Source organism: Myotis daubentonii, chromosome 9 (assembly GCF_963259705.1).
Source record: "Myotis daubentonii chromosome 9, mMyoDau2.1, whole genome shotgun sequence".
Classification (NCBI taxonomy): Eukaryota; Metazoa; Chordata; class Mammalia; order Chiroptera; family Vespertilionidae; genus Myotis; species Myotis daubentonii.
The window spans coordinates 37,776,222-37,800,737 of NC_081848.1; the positions used below are offsets into that span (position 1 = coordinate 37,776,222).

Below are 24,516 nucleotides of genomic sequence, written 5' to 3' on the forward strand. Positions count from 1 at the left end.
AATAATCCAGGGAACTGCGGGGGAAGAAAGTGCCCTCCCTGCAGCACCTCCCTGCAGCACACAGCTGTGCTCTGGTCTTACCTACGGGCACTCAGCCTCCCCCACTGTGTACGCAGGCCAGCATTTGCATCCTGTAGCCGAGGTGGGGTTTAATATCAGGCAAGAACACTCCGTTTGGGTGTTTAGATGGATTTCTCCGGACCGCTGAGGAAAGTGTTTTTTAATAAAAAGTGCGTTTTGTTAAGGGCTTTCTTTCTTTGGCAGAGTAATGAACTTGCTCATCAGCGAGCCCTTCACACTTTAGTCTAATGGCATATCCCAAAGACATACCCAGAGCCAGCATGCCAGAAGGCTCTTCCCAGAGAACTAGCTTGCCCTGGTTAGAGGTTACATTTCAGGTGCTAAGGAAAGCTACCCTCTGTTCACACAAAGGTAGATCTCAGGATCCCCTAATATCTTCTTTTCTTATTTCACGGCTGCCACCCGAACACTTTTCCTTGTTTTATGACCTCAACAAAGTGTCACTGTCATGCTTATAGATCTGTAATTGCTTAGTCCCCAACCCCCCTGTTCTTGCTATGAAAGACCCACCGCCGGAGGAATGGCGGACAGAATCACTGTTGGCTGAGCTCTTCCCAGGAGACTGCTGGGGTTCTCACAAGCATAACATCATCCATCCATCAGCAGCTCTTCACAGGGGGTATTAGCACTCCATTTTTCAAAGGAGAAAGCTGAGACGCCAAGTGACTTAGCCAAGGTCATACTCCCAGTGTGACCCTGGGCTGTGGTCCCTGGGCTGTGTGGTCTTTCCCCTTTGGGTGTGTTTCAGTGGATGGACAGGAACCTCCCTTATTCCACTCCAAACCAGGGCTGATCAATTTAGTTCACATCACACGGTGGAAATAGCATTGCAGTCATGGCTTCTTACACAGGTCCTGGGACAGCGTACTTGACTGTGCTCAGCCTCCCTTTTTTTTTTTTAACCTTGAAAATGGGGATGAATTTTACTCACCAGAAGTTTGTTGTGAGGAAAAGATCTTGTAAATCACCTGGCCAGCTCCTGGCCTCCAAGAGGAGCTCTGCCACAGTTTGTCTCAGAACCCACTCCAGCCCCACCCCTACCATAGTGGAGTCTGCACTTGTCACTTTGTTGCTTTCTTTTCCATCCTTGTCTACTATAAGCTGGAGCCAGACTCACAGAAACCACCTCTCAAGAGACTTGGATGGCTCCCCGCCACCCCTCACTGGCCCCCCTGGTTGTTGTTGGGGTGGGGTATAAGGAGATTCATTTCAATCATCTTGTCTCTTTTTACCATGACACAGTGGAAAATTCTATAATACCAGGATACATGGGAAGGCAACACTAAACCCCAGTTCCATAGTCTCATGGCATCCATCATCCTTACTTGCCTATAGGAACATGCATCTGGGCCCCACCCAGAAAGCAAGCCCAGATCATGAGGACTTTTAACTTCCTGGCTGAGCTGAGCCTATTACAAAGGAGATCTGGATGGCTGAACAGATCTCTCTGAAGCACAGCCCTGGGTCTTGTCATCTTCCTGCTTTAAAAATGTCCATGACTCCCCATTTAAGGCCTGATTTCCTTCTCCTTGTGTCAAAGGCCTAAACCTATTCAGAGATTCATTTCTCACTGTTCTCGTTGTTCCATAATCCAGGTACTCTCCTTCGTTCCTACCTCCCTTTCTTCACTTAGCCAATATTTACTAGTGCTTTCTATGTACCTGTGTGCTAGTCCGTTCTATGTACAGTCACTGTGCTGGGCACTGGGGAATATGGTAATACGTGAGCCAGGCAGGCTATTGGGCAGACACAGACAAGTAAACATGACAGTGTGGGAGGTGTTGCAACAGGGTAAAGTCCAGGGAGCTGTGGGAGCACCCAGAAAGGCATCAGGGAAGCCTTCCTGGGGGAGGTGACCATGAGGTTAAGCCCAAAGGATGAGCGGAAGCTAATGAGACACACAGGGTGGTAATAATGCAGAGAAGGGACACGGATAGGAAATGCTTGGGGAGAAGGAACAGCATGTGCAAAAGCTCGGGCACAACTTTATAGTTGTGCTCTAGGGGGTGCCATTCAGATGAGTCAATGTACATGGTGCCCTGAAGTTGGGCAACTCGGCCAACTTGGGCAGAGAAAAAGCAGTGAGTTCCTGGAAGTGAGAGCAGGCCAGCATAGCTCAGTAGACTTGGTGACAAGTTACTGGTAATTAACACATGATACTTGAGAGGTAAGGATGGGGATACCAGGTGAAGGCTGAGAGCCTTACGCTGGGTATTCGTCCCTCCCCCATGGATGCTTATGCCCCCACTTTTCATCTCTTCCCACTGGCATCTTCTATGGCTCCAGAAAGCCTGTCTAGTTCCTTCTGTTGAAATGAGCCTCTTGCTTTCCATCCTCCCATTGCACGGGCTGTCTTCTCTTCTGAAAGGTCACACCACTGCCTTGCTCCAAGTTCCGAGGTCTGATTGACACCCATCCTCACCCACCAGCTCCTTTGGGGCTGAGTCTCCCACAGTTTGCATCACTCTCACCTTCCAGCCAAATCAGTGGGTGTTTAGGAACTGTGTGGGGAATGAAGCAGTGTTTGCCATACTTCTGCAATCAAGCACTGCACTTATATAAAAGGAAAGAGGAAGAGAGCCAGCACCCCTTGCTTTACGTACACATATTTACGCATCGTGACATCTAACCTTTATTAGGTGTTTACTGGCTGCCACACTGTTCACGACATGTTACCTGTTTTAACTCCTTTCATCTTCAGCGCAACCCTATGAAGTAGGTGTTCTTTTTTTTAAGTCTCCATTATATAGGTGAGGAAATTGAGGCACAAGGGTCAAGTAACTTGCTCAAGCTCACATGTACTGAGCTAGCAAGTGGTGCAATTAAAAGTCAAATGTCCACAGTTCCTAAGATTGAGCACATACAAAAATAAAACTTTTGTAACTTAAACAAAAATAAAATGTAGTCTCTCTTAATACGACCACATTCTTTTTTTAAAAAATATATATATCTTTTCATTCATTTCAGAAAGGAAGGGAGAGAGAGATAGAAACATCAATGATGATGAGAATCATTGATTGGCTGCCTCCTGTACAACCTCTACTGGGGATTGAGCCTGCAACCTGGGCATGTGCCTGACCGGGAATTGAACCATGACCTCCTGATTCATAGGTCGACAACGCTCAACCACTGAGCCACACTGCCTGGGCATGACCATATTCCTAATACAAACCTGCTCTGCTTCTGTAGATGCTGAAATGGTACAACCATGCATTTCACTACATGCATTTTGAGCACTAATATATAATATATATTATAAAACATAGAATTAAATATTAGAAAAGGGCGAAATATATATATATATCTAGTATATTCTTCCACCCCAGGAGCAAGGTTTTGTGCGCCCTCCCTCAGGGCCACTTAAATTACAAGCTGCTTATGAATCAGAGGGAGGGAATCAACGTGTTTCTAATAACACTGTACTTCACAGAACCTTCATGAGTTATCGTGTACCTGCTAGGGGCCTGGCACTGGTTAGGTGCTTTGGGTGTTAGGTTAGGAATAATCAGAGCAACCCCGGAGGCCTGAGGGGATTAGGGAGCACTGGTTTAGACGCTTTTGAGGTGATTGGGTGAAAGGGAGAAGAAACAGGCATGGGGCTGGGAGGGCACTGTGCTGCCCTTGGCCCAGGGTCTCTGAAGTTGGTAATGGAACAATTTACTTAGTTCTGGAACTATTTATCTCATAAAGTTTGACAGATTTCCTCAGGAAGAGGCTGTAACAAATACCCTGGAACAACAGATCACATTTCTTAACTTGTGTCTGAATTCCAACAGCTCCGCGTGGAGTGGTGCTGATTATCTCCAGCTCATCAGAAGCTCTGATTGAGACTATAAGATATCTCTGGTTAATACAAGATGAAGAAATGAAAGTCTATTTACTTAATATATACAGCCTAGTGGAAAAAATTCTCCCCAGAACTGGGACCAATCATGAATGGGTTTCTCCATAGGGTGGTTTCATTCAACTTATTAAACATGTGGGGAGTACTCACCCTGCATTTTTGTTTTCTCGTGCAAACCATGTGCTCAGATTTAGTATCTGTAGTCCTCACACCACCTGTATAAAGGGGGTGGGCGCCCAACTTCCAAATGAAGAACTGGAAGCCACTTTCCCGAGAACATAGAGTTACAAGGAAGCTAGGTCACGATGCAAACCCTAGTTCTGTTGAAACTCCAAAGTCCACTCCAAGAATGTACTGTACCCCAAAAATGTGCCACATACCATTATGTGCAAGATGACTACAGGTAAGTACAGATACAGCAGGGCAAACATGATGTCAGAACTAAAGATACGCTGATAGAGGAATGATGACCTCACTGTGACATGTCAGAAAGGCTCTCTCATGGTGAATTGGAGACACTGGTTTGGATGATGTTGAGATGAATCACAGCTCAGATTTTTAGGTGAAGAAACCAAGACAGAGGGGATAGTCACGCAGAGGTTGCACCGTGGTCACTGATCACTGCTGCCTCAATTGCTCTTACTGAATTTCTAATATGAACCAGCAAACTGTATACACAGCAACTCTACAAAATGTCACACATGATTAGCCTCAGGGGTAACATAAGAGTCACAGAGCCTGCAAAATCCTGCAGGATTTGGTGACTGTGACGGAGTGAGCTTCTCTTGGTGGACAGACCATAAAAAGTGTTTTGTTGTTGTTGTTATTGTTATTGTTATTGTTAATGTTGTTTTATTTCAACGATCAGCTCTGTGCCACCTCCCCCAGAGAGCCCTGCCAAATCTTATGATCAATATCTGGGCTGCAATAAGTTTTCTAAGACTCAATCTCTTTAAAAAAACAAACAAAACTGGATGGATCTGATTATGTTTTAAAATGTCTCTCAGTCAAGGTGGGAGACAAGGAGCAGCCCTTGCTGTCGTGTGGATGCAATGTCTTGTACTGTAAACTTTTCTATGTCTGTGCTTATTATAGTCCCTCTCGTGTGGACGATGTACTGCACACGTCTAAAGGCCAGCCCCTGAGAGGACTGTGTATTGTCTGATCTCAAAGGTCTGGTCTGGGGCCTTCACCTTCTCCTTCTGAAGAGCTGAGAGTGAGCTTACAGAACCACAGAAAGCTGGGGTCTTAGAAGCATAGACTCCTGGCATGTTAGAAACTTGGAGTCAAACATACTGACTTAGAGCATCCTGGAACTTACTGAATACTACTGCCCTAAAACTACGAGCTTGTTTTATCTGAGACTATTAGAATGGAAGGATCCTAGTATGTTAGACACCTAGAATTCATCTATTCAGCAAATCTTTAGTGTGTGCCAGGCACCATGCTAGATTCTGGGGGTACAGAAGTGAAAAAGAATGCTCAAGTTATTGCGCTCAAGGCGTTTGCAGAGAGTGCCAGGATGTAAGAATCTTAACATGTTAGATTCTTAGAAAAGTAAAACAATAGCGTGTTGAAATCCTAGAATGCCAGCGGGGAGGGAGCGTTGCTGGATCATTCTCTCCAGCTCTCTCTCTACCTTTTAGGAAGCTCAGAACCTGTTTTAGGCATGTCCGATTGAAATCCCACTAATAAGAACATCATTTCAGTTCCGTGACATGACAGAATGGCCAGCTTGCAGTGAGGCCACTGAGGCTGGGAGCGGCGAGGGGGGCAGTTGTTGGATAGATAGCAAGGCCAGCCGGACTAGACCCCAGGTTTTCAGGCCTCTCTTAGAGAACAGGCAAAGCAGGAAGGGCCTCCCCTGTTTTCTCAAGGGTGCCCTCTCTCCAAACTTTGCAGACTTCTCTGCACGGAGTCCCCTGCTCTTCAGAAGGAGTTTGCACCAACTTTGCTTCCCAGAGACATCAGCCCCGCCTCCAGGCCACGTGTGCAGTAGACCGTCCGCTGTTGGGAGCCCCCCTCCCCTTGATGCGTGTTTTATTTTGCTCCCCCTTCCTGTGTGCCTCAAAACCAATTTTCATTATTTTTTTCTGTCTGTGTTTGTCTTTGTGGTTCGCAGGTGCTCCCTTGCATTGTTCATCAGCTTCATCAACCCCTATTGAGCAGTCCCCCTCCCCGCCCCCCCTCCCCTCCGGCCAATGAGAGCCAGAGGCGGTTGCTAGGCAACGGTGTGGCCCAGCCAACCCCGGACTCAGACTCTGAGGAAGAGTTTGTCCCTCATTCATTCTTAGTTAAAAGTGGCTCTGCCAGCCTGGGGGTCGCAGCGAACGGTAAGTCCCTCTTTCTTCCTAACTTCTGTGGGGGGTTTCCCCCCTTTCGTTGGCGATGCTGATTAATGCGCCTGCTTTGGCAGCCTGCAGGGGCGGAAGGGCCTGGTGCATGGGGCGCTCGGGTTGTTGGGGGGCCTGGCGCGGCTCCAAGGCTCAGGTAGCCCTGCTCCTGCCCCCACTGAGTGCTGCCGGGTGTGCGCTGCGTGGGTTGGGAGGCTGCTGTCCCCACCCTCATGACAGATGTCGGGTAGACAGAGCTGCATGGACAGATACGCACGGACAGACACAAGGAGACAGAAACATCAGGTGGATACGAGGCAAACAAACATACAAAGATGGACACAGAAAAAGAAGGAAAGGTTAAAACTAAAACAGCACCAGTTGGCCCCCTGCTGTGTGCCAGGGACTATGCCAGCCCTGCCACTTGTTGCTTCATTGAATCCTCCTCACAACCCTGCCTAAGAAACCAGTGCCAGAGTGTGCCCGTTAACCATGGAAAGCTGAGAGAACGGGCACTACCTGGATTCTAGCGCTGGCTTTGAAAGTTTCCCAGTTTCCCACTGCCCAGAGACAGAGGGCCCTGAAGTTCCAAGCAGCTGCAGGGCTGAATGCTGGCTGCAGAGAGAGCCACTGGGCATAAGCATCCCTATGCCCATAATAAGCACTCTTCTTGTAAGCACACTGCTATGGCTCTCTTGGGGAGAATCAGTGAGGGAGATGCGGGGGGAGGGAGTGGGGAGTGAGGGGGCAGTGAAAGAGCTCCAGGCTGACCAGGAGCCAGCAGACGCTGATTGGGTGCTGTGTGACCTGTGCCCAGGTGCTTGCCCTCTCTGTGTCCAGCAGAGGCCAGTCAACTTCTTTATAAGTGTGCTCTGTAAGGGACTCAGCCTCCAAGAGGGGGATGATGGACAGCCTCCGCTCTCTTTGAAAACCAGAGCGGTCTTTGGCCTTGACGCTTCTCTTCTGACAAATTATTAGGCCCAGCATTCTCTTTCACCAAAAGTCGCACCATCCTTCACAGCCTTTTCCCTGTGCTCCCTGAAGGTGTCCATTTAGTGGTTGGGTGTCACTGCTCCTCTAAACCTTTTAGCGACTTATGTTTTAGCTTATGCGCAGAAACAGGAACCCTGGACTGGGAGAGAGGAACCCTGTGTTCCAGTCCCAGCTCTGTGGCTCACTGGCCGTTTCCTTGGCAAATCACTGTCCCTCTCTAGGTCTCAGTTCCCTCAGTTGCCAATGATGGAGGCATCTCTAAGGTATTCTGATTTTATGAGTGTTATGCGGTGCTGACTGAGGTGTCCCTGCCAGTAGTCTTCTTAAGCTTGTGGGGGTGGGGGTGGGGGGAAGGGAGGAATATATATACTAACATACTAGTGTATATATATATATATATACACACACACACACACAAACACACTATGAATTCTTTATTCATCTCTGAGTACATAAACCTTACAGGTAAAAGTCAGGAGGTTAAAGTCCTTATCTCTCCCTTTGCTAATTAACTGAACAAGACCAATCACTTTGCTGCAAGTTCTGCAGCAAATTGACAACATTATCGCATTACTGGAGTGCAGGGAAGATGGGAGGACTTTGGCTTACAGATTTCTGCTCAGTTATGCTCCTCTGTGCTCCTGCCGCCCAAAGGACCGGGAGACACTTTGCATTTCTCCCCTGGGGCCTTGCTCGGAGAGTGCCACTCTAAAGCTTGGGAATGAATGTGTCTCATGCCTGAAGGGAGTGTCTGGGTCCTTAATGGTCTGCTGCTCTGGGGGTTGGTGGGTCATAAGAGTGCCAGCGAGTCTCACCCCACATCTGGACCCTGCCTGCCACCTTCCCAAACCTTCTATAAGCTAAAGGACCTGCTGGGACAGGCATGTACCCAGTGCTAGCAAGGGAAGTTGAGTGGGCCCTGTTGCATAGTGGCTCCAATAACGGTTTATAGGGCAACGTTTAATTTTTTTTCATGAAAAACTGTATAATTATTTTAAAGGGATTGTCTTTATTTTTATCAATTATGAAAGTAACAATGCTTTTTAACATTCAAATAATACAGAAAGGTAAAAAGTGAAATTCTCTTGTAATCCTTCCTCTCAGAAATAACCACTTTTAACAGTTTGGACCATGGCTTTACAGATGCTTTTTATGTAGTGTTAACTAAATGGATGAATGAGTGAATGAATGAACGAATGAGCAAGCAGTACAGACTATGGGAAAACCACATGGTAGTCAAGAGAGCAAAAGCCATAAGATCAAACCTTCTGAAACCAGGTCCCAGACATGTGACCCTGGGCAAAGAACCTAACTTCTCAGATCACCAGTTGCTCCGTAAGTGAAATGGGGAAAACCTTTCAAGGTTGCTGTGGAGTTTTAAAATGCTGAGATAAGGGTCCTTATCTCCCTTCCCTATATTCACATCCCCACCCTCTTCCACTAATTTCAGGCTTTAGAGACCACACTAAAGGGATCAATTGCTCTAGTTCCTTGAGAGGCCTGCTCCCCGGAGACTGAATTCAGAATGTACTTTAAATGACAAAGGCGTCCCCGAAAGGTGAAAATGATGGGTTTCCTGTGGTGGGAGCTGACTCAGCGCCCTGCACGCAAGGCTGACCTCTGGGAGCCAGCCTTTCCAGAAGCTGCGGCTATGCTCTCCAGTGGCTCCCCAGAGGCCCTCTGCCCACAGCTGTGTCAACTCCAACCCAAGGCTGAACCCCCTGGTCCAGGAGGCCTCAGAACCGCCCGCTAAAATCCCCGTGTAAAGTGCAAGGAGAACACATGGGGCATCACAGAGCCCTCATTGTCCCTGCGGAAAAGAAAACAGGGGAAGTAGCTCTTTCTGTCATCAAAATCCTAATCCACCCCCAAAGATAACCATCTTAAAATCACTGATATATATAAAGAAAGATTTCCCTAAAATATCAACTGGTCACAGTTGAAAAGCTAAGGAAGTGATTCGGATTAAGTAGGTATTTGTCCCTACCACAGAGAAACTTTTCAGAATAAATATTAAATGTTCCATGAATTGTTCTAATCCAAATTCTAAAAGAAAGGAGCTTTAAAAACTTGGGGGTTAATATTGAAGAGGGTCAGGGGATAAATAGCTCAGAGCAAGCTGTCCCAAAGCCTAGGTGAGGTAGGGGTGGGTGGAGAATGTATATGTAATCAGCACCTTCTGTGTGTGTCTTTTCTTTGTATACATTATCTTATTTGAGTTTCCATTTATCTTCACTTCTCTTGTTCCTATCTCCATTGTCTTAAGAGGCATGGCAAAAATTCAAACCGAAGCCTGTTTGAGTCCAGAACTCCTCTGTTTTGTATTTATTTTTTTTCCTTTTTTTTAACTTGTTTTGTTTTGTTTCTAGTGCCAGATCCTATTATTTCTATGTCTTCTCCTTAGTAGGAGGCTGGAGAGGATAAGAGGAATCCCACCAAAAACAAAAAGTTGATTTTTAAAAAATTCCAAGGTGTTGGATTCCTGTTACTCACCTCACAACCCATGATGACACACTGTGTCAGAGGTGTTTTAGCTCATTGAATCTAATTAAACTTTCCGTTTACCTTGTAACATGGCCACTTCTAGTCTCATTAAAGCAATAGAGGGCCAGAGAGGATAAGTGACTTCCCCTACATCACACAGCTACTGAGTGCTAGAGCCAGATTTGAACCCCAGATCAGTCTGACACCACAGAGTGGAACCCTTGCATTGTGTTTGTGTGCATACTCTAGGAGTTTCAAGTCAGACCAGGTGACTTAGACTCTACATTTTGATGCTGCTTTGTGCGAGCCAGGGCCTGGATGCTGAGCTGTCCACACCTTTTCTCCTCCAAGCACTGGCCCGTCCTGCGTTGCATTACGGCTTAGATTTCTCAGGCTGGTCACACTGTTCACCACTGTTGGCAGTTTCACTGACTTTCTCGGGTCTTAAGCTGCTGGGTTTACTGTTTTGACTTCCAATCCAATGGAGGAGTGTTTATTTTTCTTTCTAGATGGGAAACACTGCTATGCATGCAAGCTGCCTCCAAAAAGTGAGCTCTTAAAACAGAAGATTCAACTTAATTCAGAACCAATTGAGATTCCCCTGGGGGTGTTGGCTAGGATTCTTTTAAGTCAGTTTGTGAAGTCAGAAGGCAAAACTGTGCCTTTTTCTTACAGTTGAGGTCCGGCGAGGTTTTTGTCTCCTTTCACTGTGAATTTCATGGATCCTGTTTCCATGTTGCATGCTAGCTGCAGGTACTTCGGTCTGAGTGTGTCCTGAGTTCTAAGAGTAAAGGACCTAACTAGGGTGTGTGAAGTTTTCAGGCAATTTTGTTCACTTCTCTCAACTCTCTTACATCAAAGGGCTCCTGATAATCAATAAATTCTTATACCAGCTATCTAGGGAAACACCTAACTCCTAGTAGCAACAGCAAACAAACCAATAAAAAACACCTGATTTCTCCCCCTATATTCATTCATTCATAGTGGCATTTGAAGTATTTGTGGGTGTTTTCTAGAGAGATGAGGGATGAAGGGCATTCAAAGCAAAGAGATTCTATAAAATAGGTACCTAATTTATGGGGTATGAATCCCTTCAATGAAACTTTTCAGAAATCAGAAGTGTTCCCATATAAGAAAGAAAATAGAGTCCATATACTGTACTTTTCCTGATATCCCTAAGGTGCTGGGATGAACCGTGAGAGTCAAACATTAATATTTCTGCACAGAAGCATAAGACTCTGAACCTCATGTCAGTAAAGGTCAGGTTTTGCCACCAAAAGAGTTTTGATAAAACTTCTGAGGTTTGGAATGGTGGCAAATGGAGGGTGATCATGAATTTTGCTTTTTAAAAACGGGGGATATCACAACACAGAACAGTGTAGTAACTTGCCCCCCCTTACAGAGATAACTAGGTAACTTGACAACTAGAGAGCATGATACAGGTGCAAGTTGCTAACAGGGAATCGGTATAGAAGCACTTGCTGTTTATCCATTAAGACTGTTTGGAAAGGCCAAGTGCCCTCTGCTGTAGACCTGGGAGGTCGAGGGCCAGTGGCAGCAGGCTGGCTGGTCACAGGCCTGGGAATTCAGGAGCGTAAAGGCCAAGTACTTAATTCTCCGACATTTAGAACTCAGCAGCTCTGAGTTCCTAAGGAACCTTTCCCCACAGCCCCAGAGGGTGTATAGAGCCTCATTCTTTGACACCCTGCTGTCTTCTGGACAGACTCCCCCCTACGAGGCTGGAGACCTGGTTATTCCCAGGTCTGGTTTCCTCGTTCAACTGCAAGTTCCTTGAGGTCGGCTTTGTCCACAGCTGTATCTTCAGTGCTGAGCACCTGTAGGTGCTAAAATCAAAACAAACAAACAAAAAAAGTTGATTTCCTCTCTTCTTCCTTTCCATCAGCCCCTCCCACACAACCGCACTCCCGGGAAGGGTGCTATGAGCCACACACATGATAGAACTGCGGGGACTCCCAGAGATGGAGCAGTTTACCCAAGTGCAGAGCCAAGATGCAAAGTAGAACCCCAGACTCCGGTGCCATTTCTCTCTTACCAGGTACCTCCCTCACCTGTGGCCTCCCACCAGGGACAGGAGATTATGTCCCCATAATTGAGGGCAACCACACAGGGTTCACTTCTATTTTGGTCTGGTTTACACAGGCTTTTTCATACATTACCCCAGGCAAACTCTGGTGACTCTAATTTAATTGCCACATTGGCTTTCTAGGAGGTAAGGCTTCTTCCTGACCTTGCAAAGTAAACAGGTCACATTTTGAATTAATGTAATCGAATGGCCTGGGAGAAAGAGGGCCTTCTAATTAGTCACTCATGTGACACAATGGGTAGACTCTTTGCAACTCCTTTTCCACTAATTTCCCCCAAATACCATGGCATTAAAAGGTACAAAAATAACCTTTTTGGTGCATGGCTTGATTGGATCTAGGAATTCCTAGACCACCCCCAGAGGAAGGCACATTAGCCATGTGTCCTGGTTTTTTCCATCTGGAAACTGAGCCTGGTTTGTATCCCCGCTGAAATGTCAGTGGCCTGCTCCATGGTGCCCTGTGACACCAGACGACATCTTAAAGCATCTCCTGACACTTCAGGGCCCAGACTGTTGAAGAGGCGCCTGGAAGGAGGCCAAGGAGAGTTTGGGAGGTTAGTGTAACTAACATTCGTGCAGCCCTCGCATTCCCAGGGCACGTTCACATCCGTCGTCTCTGTGAGTCCCCAGGGGAGCGCCATGAGGCTGGCCAAGTGTGGAGTATTGTGAGACTGCGGTGTGGAGGGAATGGGCAGAGTGAGAGAGACGAGCAGCTTGGCCTGGAGCTGCCCCTATGGCCACACAGCCAACAGTGGTTCTCAACCTTGGCTGAGGTGAGGCCACAACATTAGTAACAAAGGAAAAGTATTTCTGGAGGATGAGGCTCAGAAACCAGGATTTTAAAAAGATTCCCAGGTGATTCTAATGTGCAGCCAAGGTTGAGAACCACTGGCCTAGAAGCAGGTCAGTCCAACCTGCAAGGTGGCCTCCATCCACATCAGCGCAAAGCTCAGGTTATAAACCTCACCTGGAGAGACCTCACCTTAACCCAAGCCTGAACTGGCCTGGACACCTGCTGGCCTGGGGCCGCCGACCTGGCTCCTGGGCCAGCCCAGCTCTGCCTCTCACAGGCCCTGTGACCTTGCCAGAGCCTTGCCCTCTGGTTCCCTAGCTTTCCCCTCTGGACACTGAGAGAACAGAAGCAGATCAACATTTCCACAGGCTTATTCCTTTGGGTGTCACCGTCAGCCTGTCCATCCACACGGCTATTTACTTTACTTCCCTTTAAACGGCCTCCTTTCTCAAACTTCTTTTTTTTCCACCTAAATGAATTTATTTTTCAAGGAAATTGTGTATTACTGCTGCAATTCACTTGCCGTAAATAGTAGCTGTAAAAATAAATACAACGAAAGCCAAAGCTGGTTGTCACATTCTGGTGAGATCATGCCTGCTCAAGGACACTGAGTGGAGACTTGCTCCTCTTTGTCAAATGGGGACTTTGGGGAGTCTTAGGTGTTAAAAACACACTAGCGCCAAACTGAGGCTTGCTCCTCCTCCACATCATCAAAAGGACTGGAGAAATGGTAGCTCTCCTGCACGTGATTCAGTGTGATTTAATGTGTGTTCACACGCGTGCCACCCCAAATCACGTGCATAGGATGCACAGCTCCGTGGCTTTTGCTAGTGCTCCTTCTAGCCTTTTAATGTCCCCCTGCCCCCAGCCAGCTCACCTTGAGAATAAACATCTCTTGCTGCTCCCAGAACCTACCCGTCTCTCCTTTCCTTAGTGTAGTCTTTTCTGAGTATCTGTTCCCACCCTCCCCTTTGCAGCCCCCTGCCCTCTGCCCCTGTCATCAGGGCTGAGCTGGGTGCTTTGAGCTCAGCTGGATCCCCCATTACTGCTTAATGGCTCCCAGTTTGGACCAGGAAACCATGTGGCTTTCTCTTCTTCCCTCCCCTTCCTCTGCGGTCTCCCCTCCTCCTTCTCCATCTGAATTGCCATTATTTATATAGGTGTTTGAAATTAAACAACTGAAAAAAAAAAAAAAAAAAACACAACATGCCCTCTTCTTTAAAAGGCCTGAACGGACTGAAGTCAGAAGGAAAACAGAGCCGGCATAGCGTGGAGCCATGGGGGAAAGCTAGGTTATGGAGGTCTGCAGGTCTTTGCTGTGCTGTGTGGCCAGGAGCAAGCTACTTAACTCTCAGGACCTCAGTTTCCCTCTCTGTAAAATGGGTATTGGTTTTAATAGTGTTTCACAAAATTGTTGTGTAAATGAGAAAAAATGGGTAAGACTTCTAACATAGCGATTGTGACAAAAAATGGGTGCACTAGGAGTGTTAGTTTCCTTATTCTTCTTCTGGAACCCAAAAGTTTTTGGACAGATATCTCTGAAAGGAAGGCAGATGCCTATACTCCCACTGTCCGGGCTTGGAAAAAGTACAACAGTTAACAGCTTTGTATTGGAGCCCCGAGCTTTAACCCCCTCCCCCTCCCTAGTGATTCCCAGAGATTTAGGATCAGGGCTCCAGCCAAGGCCACAGCTAAACAAACATAGCAGGGGGTCTTGGAAATTGGGCCTGGGCCTTCTAGCTGGGGCTCTGCCTTGCTTCCATTCCCCACAGTTCCCTGGGAGGAGACCCTGTGATGCCTTTTCCTTCTGGTCAGCTGGCCTTCCCCCCAGAGTTGAAAGGAGAGGAAAATGGCTGGTAATTCATTTAGGCTTCACTCCCGCTCTCCTGAAGGGATCATATTTCTATAAATAACTCCAGGAAGCTGCTGCCAGGCTAAGAACAGTAATACATATATTTGTACTTCCAGAAACCCCTCTTTTGCTGCCATGGAGGCTGGGGGTGGGGGAACATGCACCCCATGTGAACCAGGTTCCCCCTCCCCCCCACACTAGTTGATGACCTCACCGGAGCTCACCTCTCGCCAGCGTTGCCTTCTGTAATATGGGGAATAAGAACAGCAGTCTGGAGTTGTTTCACAGGTGTGATGGAGTAACATCTAAGACTAGAATGGGGGCTCCGTGTTTACAGGTCTCCCCTGTAATCTTTGGCAGAGAATGGGGTGTGTTTTTAGTTGGCGAGGAGGTCACCGGATCACAATATCGGCTGTGAGCTCTTGCTGCTGTCATCCTGAGAATGAGCTGATACTTACCTATTGGTAAAATAACAGACGTTGAGCTGACACTTCCCTATTAGCTGGTTTTGTACAATCCTGCTCCCTTTAACCAAAGCGTTTCCTACCAGGCTTCTCTCCTTGCTGGCCTCCCTGCCTCCTGCCTCTCCCTTTACTCACACAGTCCCAGGGTGATCCTTCCAAAGCCCAGATGCCCACCTCGCTGCCCTGCGGGTGACTCCCTGCAGGATTCCCGCTGCTGGCGGGCTCAGGCCTGACATCCTCGGCAGAGCTGCTGAAGCCCGTCTTCACAGAGGCCCTCCCGCCCTCTCTTGCTGCTTCTTGCTGTTGTACCCCCACTAGGAGCTGTGGCCACAGCAAACTGACGCCGCTCCTGAGGGGACAGAGGTCATTCCCCATGCCCAAGGCAGGGCCTGCCGGGAATATCGGGAGCTGACTGGGAGCAAAGGCTTGTGAACACAACGAAATCTTACTGACTTAGAGTGAGAACAGGGAAAGGTCGTTCGGATCTGGGGTGATATGGGAAGAGATGAAGCTTGTTTACCCTTTAGAGCCAATTCAGTTCAGCACATTTTCATTAAAGACCTACTACGTGCCAGGGCCCAGGGAGAAGAGAAGGCCCTTCTCTCACCTGTGCACTGTTGGGGAGACAGACACCTAAACAGCTCTGCCCTAACGCAGGAATCCATGAGGCAAACAAAGCAGGCGAGTGCCACCAGGGTGTGGGGGGCTGCCGAAGCTACTGCAAAATGGGAGGTTGAGGGGACCCTTCCGGAGAAAGACGATAACTCCCCGAGGAGCACAGGCATGTTTGCACAGTCAGGCTCTGTCCGGAAGTGAGCTGTAGTTTTATGGGTCTGTAGGGCTGCTATGGACCAAACCGTGGCCTCCCAAAAGTCGTCTGTAACCCCCATGTGACTGTGTTGGAGATAGATCCTTCAAAGAGGTGATTAAAGTCATAGAGATCACGGGTGGAACCCTGGTCTGAAGAAACCGGTGTCCTTATAAGAGAGGAGCGGACCCCAGAACTCACTTGCTGTCTGCCATGGGACACAGCAGGAAGGTGGCCATCTGCAAGCCAGGCCAGGAAGAGAGCTCGCACCAGCAACCAAACCCTGCCGGGACCGTGAACTTGTCTTCCCAGACTCCAGAACGATGGGAAATGAATGCCTGTTGCTTGAACCACCCCGTCTATGGTACTTCCTTATGGCAGCTGAGCAGGTGAAGACGGCCTCTCTGGCATAAGGAGAAGCCTAGATGTTCATACTTCGCATGTCATGTGTTTGTGTGCAACCAAATTCTCTCAGCCTAATGTGGGCTTTGCAGCATTTAGTTCTGAAACATCCAGTCATTCAGCAGATGTTTTTAAAGCGTATGCTTTGTGTAGGGTTCTTTGCTGTAGAGTTTTGATCAGCAGTCAGAGGTGCCCCCCATGTGTGGCCATGTGCACAGGGGGCAAGTGAAGGGGACCCCAGGAGCTGCTGCCACAGGGGCATGGTGGAAGGCAAGACTGTCTTCCTCTCTATGAAGAAACAGCTAGTGCCTGGCTGGCGCGGCTCATTGGTTGAACTTCGACTTATAATTCAGGAGGTTACGGTTCAATTCCAGGCCAGGGCGTAGGCCCAGGTTGTGGGTTCAATCCCCAGTGTGGGGAGTGCAAGGGCCAGCCAATCAATGATTGATGTTTCTCTCTCCCTCTCCCTCTCCCTTCCTCTCTGAAATCAATAAAAATATATTATAAAGAAAGAAAGAAACAGCTAATATGACACAGGCCCTGCTCCACCCTGCCTCCTCCCACTCTCAGGGGGCAGCTTGTTCAGAGTCTCACTTTTCCTGTGGTTCAAGGTGGGAGATGGAGAGAGCATTGGAGCCCAAGGATAGGCTTGCTGCTCAGGGTCCCACTGATTTCAGAGCTTACTGAGAGGGGTCCGCGGTGGCAGGCAGAGCCCCAGGAACCCATGAGGGCCTGGCCCACCTTGGATTGTGCAACAGATGAGCAGATTCCATCACTGGGCACCTGCAGGGGGCCAGGTGCTGGGCCAGGTGCCACACCTTTCCCACTGAACTGTAGGCAGGTAGGCTCTAGAGCAGAAGAGTTACGTGGGTGGACTTGAATTTTGGCTCCCTTGCTACTGGCTGAGATCTTTAGCAAATGATTTAACCTCTGAGTTTCCACTTTTCCTCGTGTGTAAAATAGAGGTAATAATAACACCTACCTCACAGATGTTGTTCGAGTTCAATGTGAAATTATGTATGAGAAGTGCTTAGCCAGGACCGGGTTGGTATAAAGTCTTAAATGGCAACCGCTGTTACTGTTATCATTGGATTTTTTGTTCGTTTGTTTATTGTTTTACCAAACTGAGTCTCAGAAAGGTACAATAACCTGGCCAAGATCCCAAGATATAAGTGGCATTTTGCATCCCAGGTGTGCTTGGACCCCTCCTCCTCTCACCCCACCAGGCCCCCTTCTCTCCTCTAACAGCCATCATTCCCCATTTTTTGACAACCCTCAGGAAGCCTCCCCAGCAGATCAGAGATTTCTTTCACCAGCACCCCACCCTCCTGCCGCAGTCCCCGGCCCCTGGCCAGAATCCCCCTGAATGGAAACCGCTGAGTTGCACTCTGGCTCCTCGCTCTTTTAAGATGCCCCTGTTGGGTCCCTGTGTGGGTGACAAGATGATGCATGAGGCCTGGCTAAGCAGCTTATTTGTCTGAGCTGGTGATGGCCTTTGTCCTGAGGTGGGTTAATAGTAAGGGGCAGTGGCCCTTTAAAGCCCGGACAATGGACAGGCTTCTCAGGTCACCGAATCACTCAGCAAATGGCCGGGGCCCCTCAGAGCCCGGGAGGCCCCTGCCCCTTCCACTCAGTGGTAACCCTGCTCTTCATCTAGTGATGCGTGGCTCCCGCCCAGCAAGAAGAAACACTTGGATTAATGGGGGAGAAAGACTCAAAGAGGATTAGAATGACAAAGGACTTCAGAGGCGGAAACCGAGATTGAGAGGGACAAGAGCGAAATCCTGACTTCGCAGGTGACCCTGCACCCCACACTGCAAATGCTTTCCTAGCTTGCTTTCTGCCCTCCCCAAATGCATTGGGTCCCAGTGACCAGGCTGATTTCCCACCCTCACCTTTCACTATTGGAACCTAACTCTACAGATTACAGGTCACACTTCTTAAACCAGCGGGCAGGACCCATCAGAATTTACCCTGGTCCCTCCTTCTTAAACCTCTCTGACCTCCCCAAGCCCTCTCTCTACGTGTGGCCTTCACCACCTGCTTCAGCCAAAGCAGCTTTCTTCGGTTGGTTTCCTGCATTTGCTTCAGAGTAATAATTTGTTTTAAAAACACTCTGAATTTTAAACATTTTTTTCAAAGTATGAAAAAATCAAGCTTTGCATTGTATAAAGAGTGGCAGGGCTGGATTCCCAATTTCAATTTTTCTCTCAGTGTGTGTATTCATTCATTCATCCTACAAAGATTTCTTGAGCACCTACTGTGTGCCAAACACTGAGACAGGCCATGGAGAACTTACAGGAATGAGACAGGAGTGGGGCCCGGGGACTCAAGAATGCATATGTGGAAAGGGGCCACTGACGCTGGTATCTAGATGGCCAATGGTGACCTTGACAAGGACGTTTTCAGGGTCTGGAGGCAAAATCCAGAGGAGGGTGGAGGGAAGATGAGAGAGGAGAGACACGGTTTAGATAACTGAGTCTCTGTGGTTGCACTTTGTGCCACGGATTATTTGCTAATTACAATGGGATAAAGGCCCCTTTACAGTGAGGGGGTCGGGACTCAATCATCACCTTAGCAAGGAATCAAACAGTAGTCAGATGAGAAGTACATTCCATCACACACGAGATGTCCTTGTTAAGAATATTTTACCTGAGTCTAATCATGAGAGAACAATCAGACACATCCAGAATATAGGACAGGCTGTGGGGCAACTGGCCTTTAGGATCATGAAAAACAACAACAACAACAACAAAAGAGAAAGAAATTTGGAGTCTTGGTGTGGGTGGGAGGCTTCTCTAGATTAAAAGAGACTAAAAATAAAGAGAAAGAAAGAAGAAAGAAAGAAAGAAAGAAAGAAAGAAAGAAAGAAAGAAAGAAAGAAAGAAAGAAAGAAAGAAAGAAAGAAAGAAGGAAAGAAGGAAAGAAGGAAAGAAAGGAAAGAAAGAAAGAAAGAAAGAGCCAAATGCAATACTTGAATTTTGATTAGATTCTAAGGTTTTTTAAAAAGACTATACAGAAGATACATTTTGGGAAAAATGGAGGAGATTTTTAAATATGGTGTATGTTAGGTGATATTATGGAAGAATTGTTCCTTTTCTTAGTTGTGGTCATGATATTGGGCTTCAATGGCAGCCTGTCCTTACTCTTAGGAAATGGCCGCTGATGTAAACGAAGTGGTTTGGTGTCTGCAACGGTGTTTCAGATGGTCAGAAAAAAAATTTACATATAGAGAGAGAAAGCAACGCGCCAGCATATTAACAATGGACAGATTTAGGTGAGAGTATGTGGGTGTGTTTTTGTACTACTCTTGTCGGGTTGAAAGCTTTCAGAATATAAAGTGGGGGGAATTTTTCTTAAGTTGAAGAGCGATTGGACAAGAGCAACTTAGTTTTTGGAAAGGTTTCCTGGCATGGAGGAGATGTGGTCCTATTTTTTTTTATTTTTTTTTTAGCAAGATCCACCCTCCCCCTCTTCAAGAACTCGGACTGTAGAAACCCTCTAAACCTCTGCAGAGAACTGACAGGTCAGCAGTTGTGATAAAACAGGCCCTTCCTGGGCGTGGAGCGGCTTCAGCGAGGCCCTGGAGCCCGTAATGGGAACCACATTGGTGGGAGTGTGCGGAGCCCCACCCCAGAAACAGCCCTTCTGTGCTGAGACAGGACAACTGGAACGAATTATGTGCACTCATACTTGTTAAACTGCCTTGGCACCAGAAGTGATCCTCGTAACCCGAGCTTTACAGCGGCGGCCATAGTTAAAGCTGGGCCAGCCTGGCCCCCGCACCCCCTCTGCTGAGGTTTATAGCTAACGCATAAAACAATTCAGCATGAGCTGAAACATGAAAAACTCCTCCGGACTGTAAAGGCAGACCTTTCTGTTTCAAGTTTTCTAGGGAGGCAGTGTTTGGGAATAAAACCTTTTTAGTCTCCTTCTGCTTTTCCAGCCCTTGGCCCGGCTCCCAGCTCCACCCCAACCCCAATCCTACGCCCCACCTCCAACCAGACCACAATCCAATCAAACACAGAAGCCCTTGCATTTTGTGGTTGGGAGGGTTCTATTGCTGCTGGGGAGTCTGAACCCTGGAGCTGTGTGGCCTCGGGCACGTTGGTACACCTCTCGGAGCTTCAGTCTCTTGGTTATTGATATGTCATATTTATCGCAGGGTTGCCCTGTGTGAGTGTGTGGGCATTGAGTGCATTGGGGCCTGTACACAAAGTGAGTGAGATCTGTAAAGAATAGTTGTCTTATTTGATCATGTAGAAAAATGTTACAAAAATTACTTGTTTTTATCTAAAAGACTGGAGACCTGGTGCATGGATTCGTGCACAGGTGGGGTCCCTTGGCCTGGCCTGCAGGGATCGGGCCAAAACTGGCTCTCTGACATCCCCCAGGGGTCTCCCTCCTCTCTGGTTCCAGGTGCGTCACCCAAGAACTGCAGCTGTCAAGTCACCACAGCTCAGCAGCTCCTACATTGAGCGTCTGCCCCCTGGTGATCAGTGTGTGTCATAGCTACCGGTTGGATGGTCGGACTGTTGGACTGTAGCTTAGGCTTTTATATATATAGACTAAAGACCCGTTGCAGGAAGATTCATGCAAGAATAGGGCTTTGCCCCTGTCTCTGCCACTCCTACCCCGCCTGTCTCTACAGCTTCTCTCCCGCCCGTCTCTGCCACTTCTCTCCTGCCTGTCTCCGCTACCTCAGCTCCGTTGCTTGGCTTCCTTCTAGGATGTCGTCAGTCTTCGCTCCCAACTGGTATATGCAAATTAGCCACCATCTTTGTTGGTGGTTAATTTGCATATTGCGCTGATTAGTCAATGGTGGGTATCGCAAATGTATGGTCAATTTGCATCTTTGTCTATTATTAGATAGGATAGCCAAAGTGCAGTTCTCAATGGAAGAGAAATTACATGGAAAGCCACGGGGAAAGAAATTGATTTTATTCTATTATTAAGAATTGTTGGTATAAGGGGGAGAGGGAGGATGTGGATAGGATTTGAAGTCACATAGGCCTATGTTCAAATCCTAGCTATGCCAGTTTCTGGCAGTGATCTAGGCAGGTTAGTTGTCCATTCTGAGCTTCAGTTGCTCTGTCTGTATATTAGGGTACAGTAACCCAAAGCAGCAGGTGAGTGAGGAATCAGCACCCTTTATGAAAAGCTCTTAGCCCAGCACCTAGCAAATGAAGCATTCGATGAACAGAGCTGCTTCAATTCGTACTGAATCTGAGATGAGGAAGACTCCCAATAGCCAGGCCTGTCTCTCAAATGTTGTTCTTGAGCACAGGAATGACAGACCAAGGGCAGCCAGCTGACATCAACAGCCCTACCCTGCAGACCTACAGACGGATGATGAAAATGCACCGTGATTCCCGCCCTGTGAGGCTGTCTCTCTGCCTAGCCCAGCCGTGGGAAAACTACGGCCCGCAGGCCGGATCCGGCCCGTTTGAAATGAATAAAACTAAAAAAAAAAAAAAACGTACCCTTTTAGGTAATGATGTTTACTTTGAATTTATATTAGTTCACACAAACACTCCATCCATGCTTTTGTTCCAGCCCTCCGGTCCAGTTTAAGAACCCATTGTGGCCCTCGAGTAAAAAAGTTTGCCCACCCCTGGCCTAGCCCTTTAAGCTACGGGGCTTTGATGGGCTGGGAGGACACTGATGATGAGAAGAAACTTGAATTTGCTCAATTTTAAGCAAGGCTGCAGGTTGCTCTTTCAGATAAAGCCCAGTGCCCAGACATCTGTGTGTCAGGCAAAGGAGACAATTTCTGCTGGCCTGGTTCTTTTGGCAAAGACAACTAGAGATGGGTGGGAAGCTGTGGACCAGAATGGAGGTCCTTTTTTCTGCTTGAGTCAGGATTAAGCAACCCCAAGTTGCTTCATCATTGAAGGTTCAGCATTTTAACTGGAGTCACCACAGGTCACTTACAATCCCAGCTCTGCCCCCAATATCCGTGTGACACTGGGAAGTCCCTCTCCCTCCTGGGCCCTCACTTTCCTTGTCTGAGAAGGACCAATAAGACCACCTGCTCTGCTGGCCTCCCAGCCTGTCCCGTGGCTCCTGTGAGAGGCAGCCCATGAAGGTATGAGAGCTACACAGGACGGCGGAGGAAGGTGGTCCCAGGAGCGTGCCTGAGGGCTCTAGGTGCTTCCCTGAAAAGCTATATGCAAACAGGGGATGTTATCACTAAAATCCTCAGTGAACAGAATATTTAGTAAATGGGAACATTGTAAGTACAAGGTAGCAGAGAATACCAACAGTTCCTTACCCTCTGTTACCCTTAATTTATTCTGGTTTTTGCACATTAAAGGAGCACACCTGGATTGTCAAGGCTTCCAAGCAGGTTGAATATGCCATCACTAGAGATCTAGGTATATTCCTTAACTAGAAAAAAAAAAGATTTTTAAATATGACTTAAAAATCACTATCCTCCTGGAGAGGTGAGAAGTTATGACAGGCAATGAAATGATGTGTGTTTGCTGAGCGTGTATGTCTCCTGCCTGAAGCAGAGGAAGTAATCTACAAAAAGAGGCAGATGGGGGTAGAAAGGAGCTGGACTTGCTTCCTGCTCATTTACAGGTTGGGCTGAACATCTCTGCGTTTGTGGAGATAAGACAGGTGGGCATACCCATCCCCAACCCCTCAACCCCCACACCAGGGTTCCTTTCCTTTTCTGTCTCACTTGTTTCAAGAATCAAGATCCTTGCAGTGAAGGAGAAGGAGAAGGAGAAGGAGAAGGAGAAGGAGGAGGAGGAGGAGGAGGAGGAGGAGGAGGAGGAGGAGGAGGAGGAGGAGGAGGAGGAGGAGGAGGAGGAGGAGGAGGAGGAGGAGGAGGAGGAGAAGGAGAAGGAGAAGGAGAAGGAGAAGGAGAAGGAGAAGGAGAAGGAGAAGGAGAAGGAGAAGGAGAAGGAGAAGGAGAAGGAGAAGGAGAAGGAGAAGGAGAAGGAGAAGGAGAAGGAGAAGGAGAAGGAGAAGGAGAAGGAGAAGGAGAAAAGATAAAAAAAAATATGAACAAGAACATGGCTGGGACATTTTTTAAGACATATCTAACAACAATTGAATCTAAAAAAAATAATAATAAACGAACAAGCAGTACAGAAACAGACTCATAGATATAGAAAACATTTTGCCAGTTGCCCGATGGGAAGGAGTTTGGGCGGGTAGGAAGGTGAGAAAAGTGAAGGGATTAAGAAGTACAAATTGGACCTAACGGGTTTGGCTCAGTGGATAGAGTGCTGGCCTGCGGACTGAAGGGTCCCGGGTTCGATTTCATTCAAGGGCATGTGCCTGGGTTGCAGGCACATCCCGGTGGGGGGTGTGCAAGAGGCAGCTGATCGATGTTTCTCTCTCATCGATGTTTCTAGCTCTCTATCCCTCTCCCTTCCTCTCTGTAAAAAATCAGTAAAAATATATTTTAAAAAAAGTACAAATTGTTGTTACAGAATAGTCATAGGGATGTCAAGTACAACATAGGGAATATAGTCAATAATATTCTAATAACTATATGGTGTCAAATGGGTGCAAGATTTATGAGGATGATCATTTAGTAAGTTATATCTGATCACTGGGACATGCACCTGAAACTTATATAAGAATATATGTCAACTGTAATAGAAAAATAAGAAAATGATTTTTTAAAAAAATCCTTCAATACATGCCTCTTCCAGGACTGAAAATTGTCCAAAAGTTGGTTGGAGGTGATATTACCCCCTTCCTTGGGGGGCCCCTGCCCTAGCTGGGGGGCTGCCCGGTGCAGACTGGGAACAGCTGTTTGTTGACTGAAAGGTCCACACTCACTAAGGATCTTTAGCTGAGGTTCCCTTCATTGGGACCAGCAGCAGATGCACATTTCTGGGGTGGGAAGAAAGAGTGACCAAAAGGCCCTTAGAGGGGCATGTGCCAGCTTTTGAGAAGAGAGTTTCGTGGGATCAGAAAGTGTGGTCAGAACCGCCACTGCGTTTGGAGCTCAGAGCACTCTCAGCCTCACAGGCCCTCTCTCAGAAACACCCAGGTCTGAGGAGAGGCACTGGCTGTGGAGTCAGCCAGTCCACCTTAGAGCACTGCGTATACAGTTTGTTGCTTCGTATCATTAGACCATTTATCTCCCTCTCTGAGTCTTATTTTGTCTTTTGCTAAATAGGTAGAATCATTTGTGCCTCAGGGGGTGGGGAGGTGTTTACAGGATTCTGCTAGGTAGTTATCTGCGAAAAGATGAGCTGGGAGCCTGGGGTGTGTTATACACAAGAAGAACCCATCCTTTCGCCCACAGGCTCTGGGAGGATGGACCCCCGTGACTGCCCACAGAGCAAATAAGGGGTCTGAGAAGTGGGAGGTGGATGAGCGCCGTCCTCT

At 47.6% G+C, this 24,516-nt stretch overlaps 1 protein-coding gene across 1 annotated transcript in view; it reads left to right on the forward strand.

The window, feature by feature from the left end:
* TENM4 (teneurin transmembrane protein 4) overlaps positions 1–24,516 on the forward strand; it is a 756,175-nt gene that overhangs the window by 452,808 nt on the left and 278,851 nt on the right. The window contains 2 exon segments of the mRNA XM_059708328.1: positions 6,048–6,106; positions 6,108–6,258. Coding sequence (XP_059564311.1) covers positions 6,048–6,106; positions 6,108–6,258 — 210 coding nt within the window.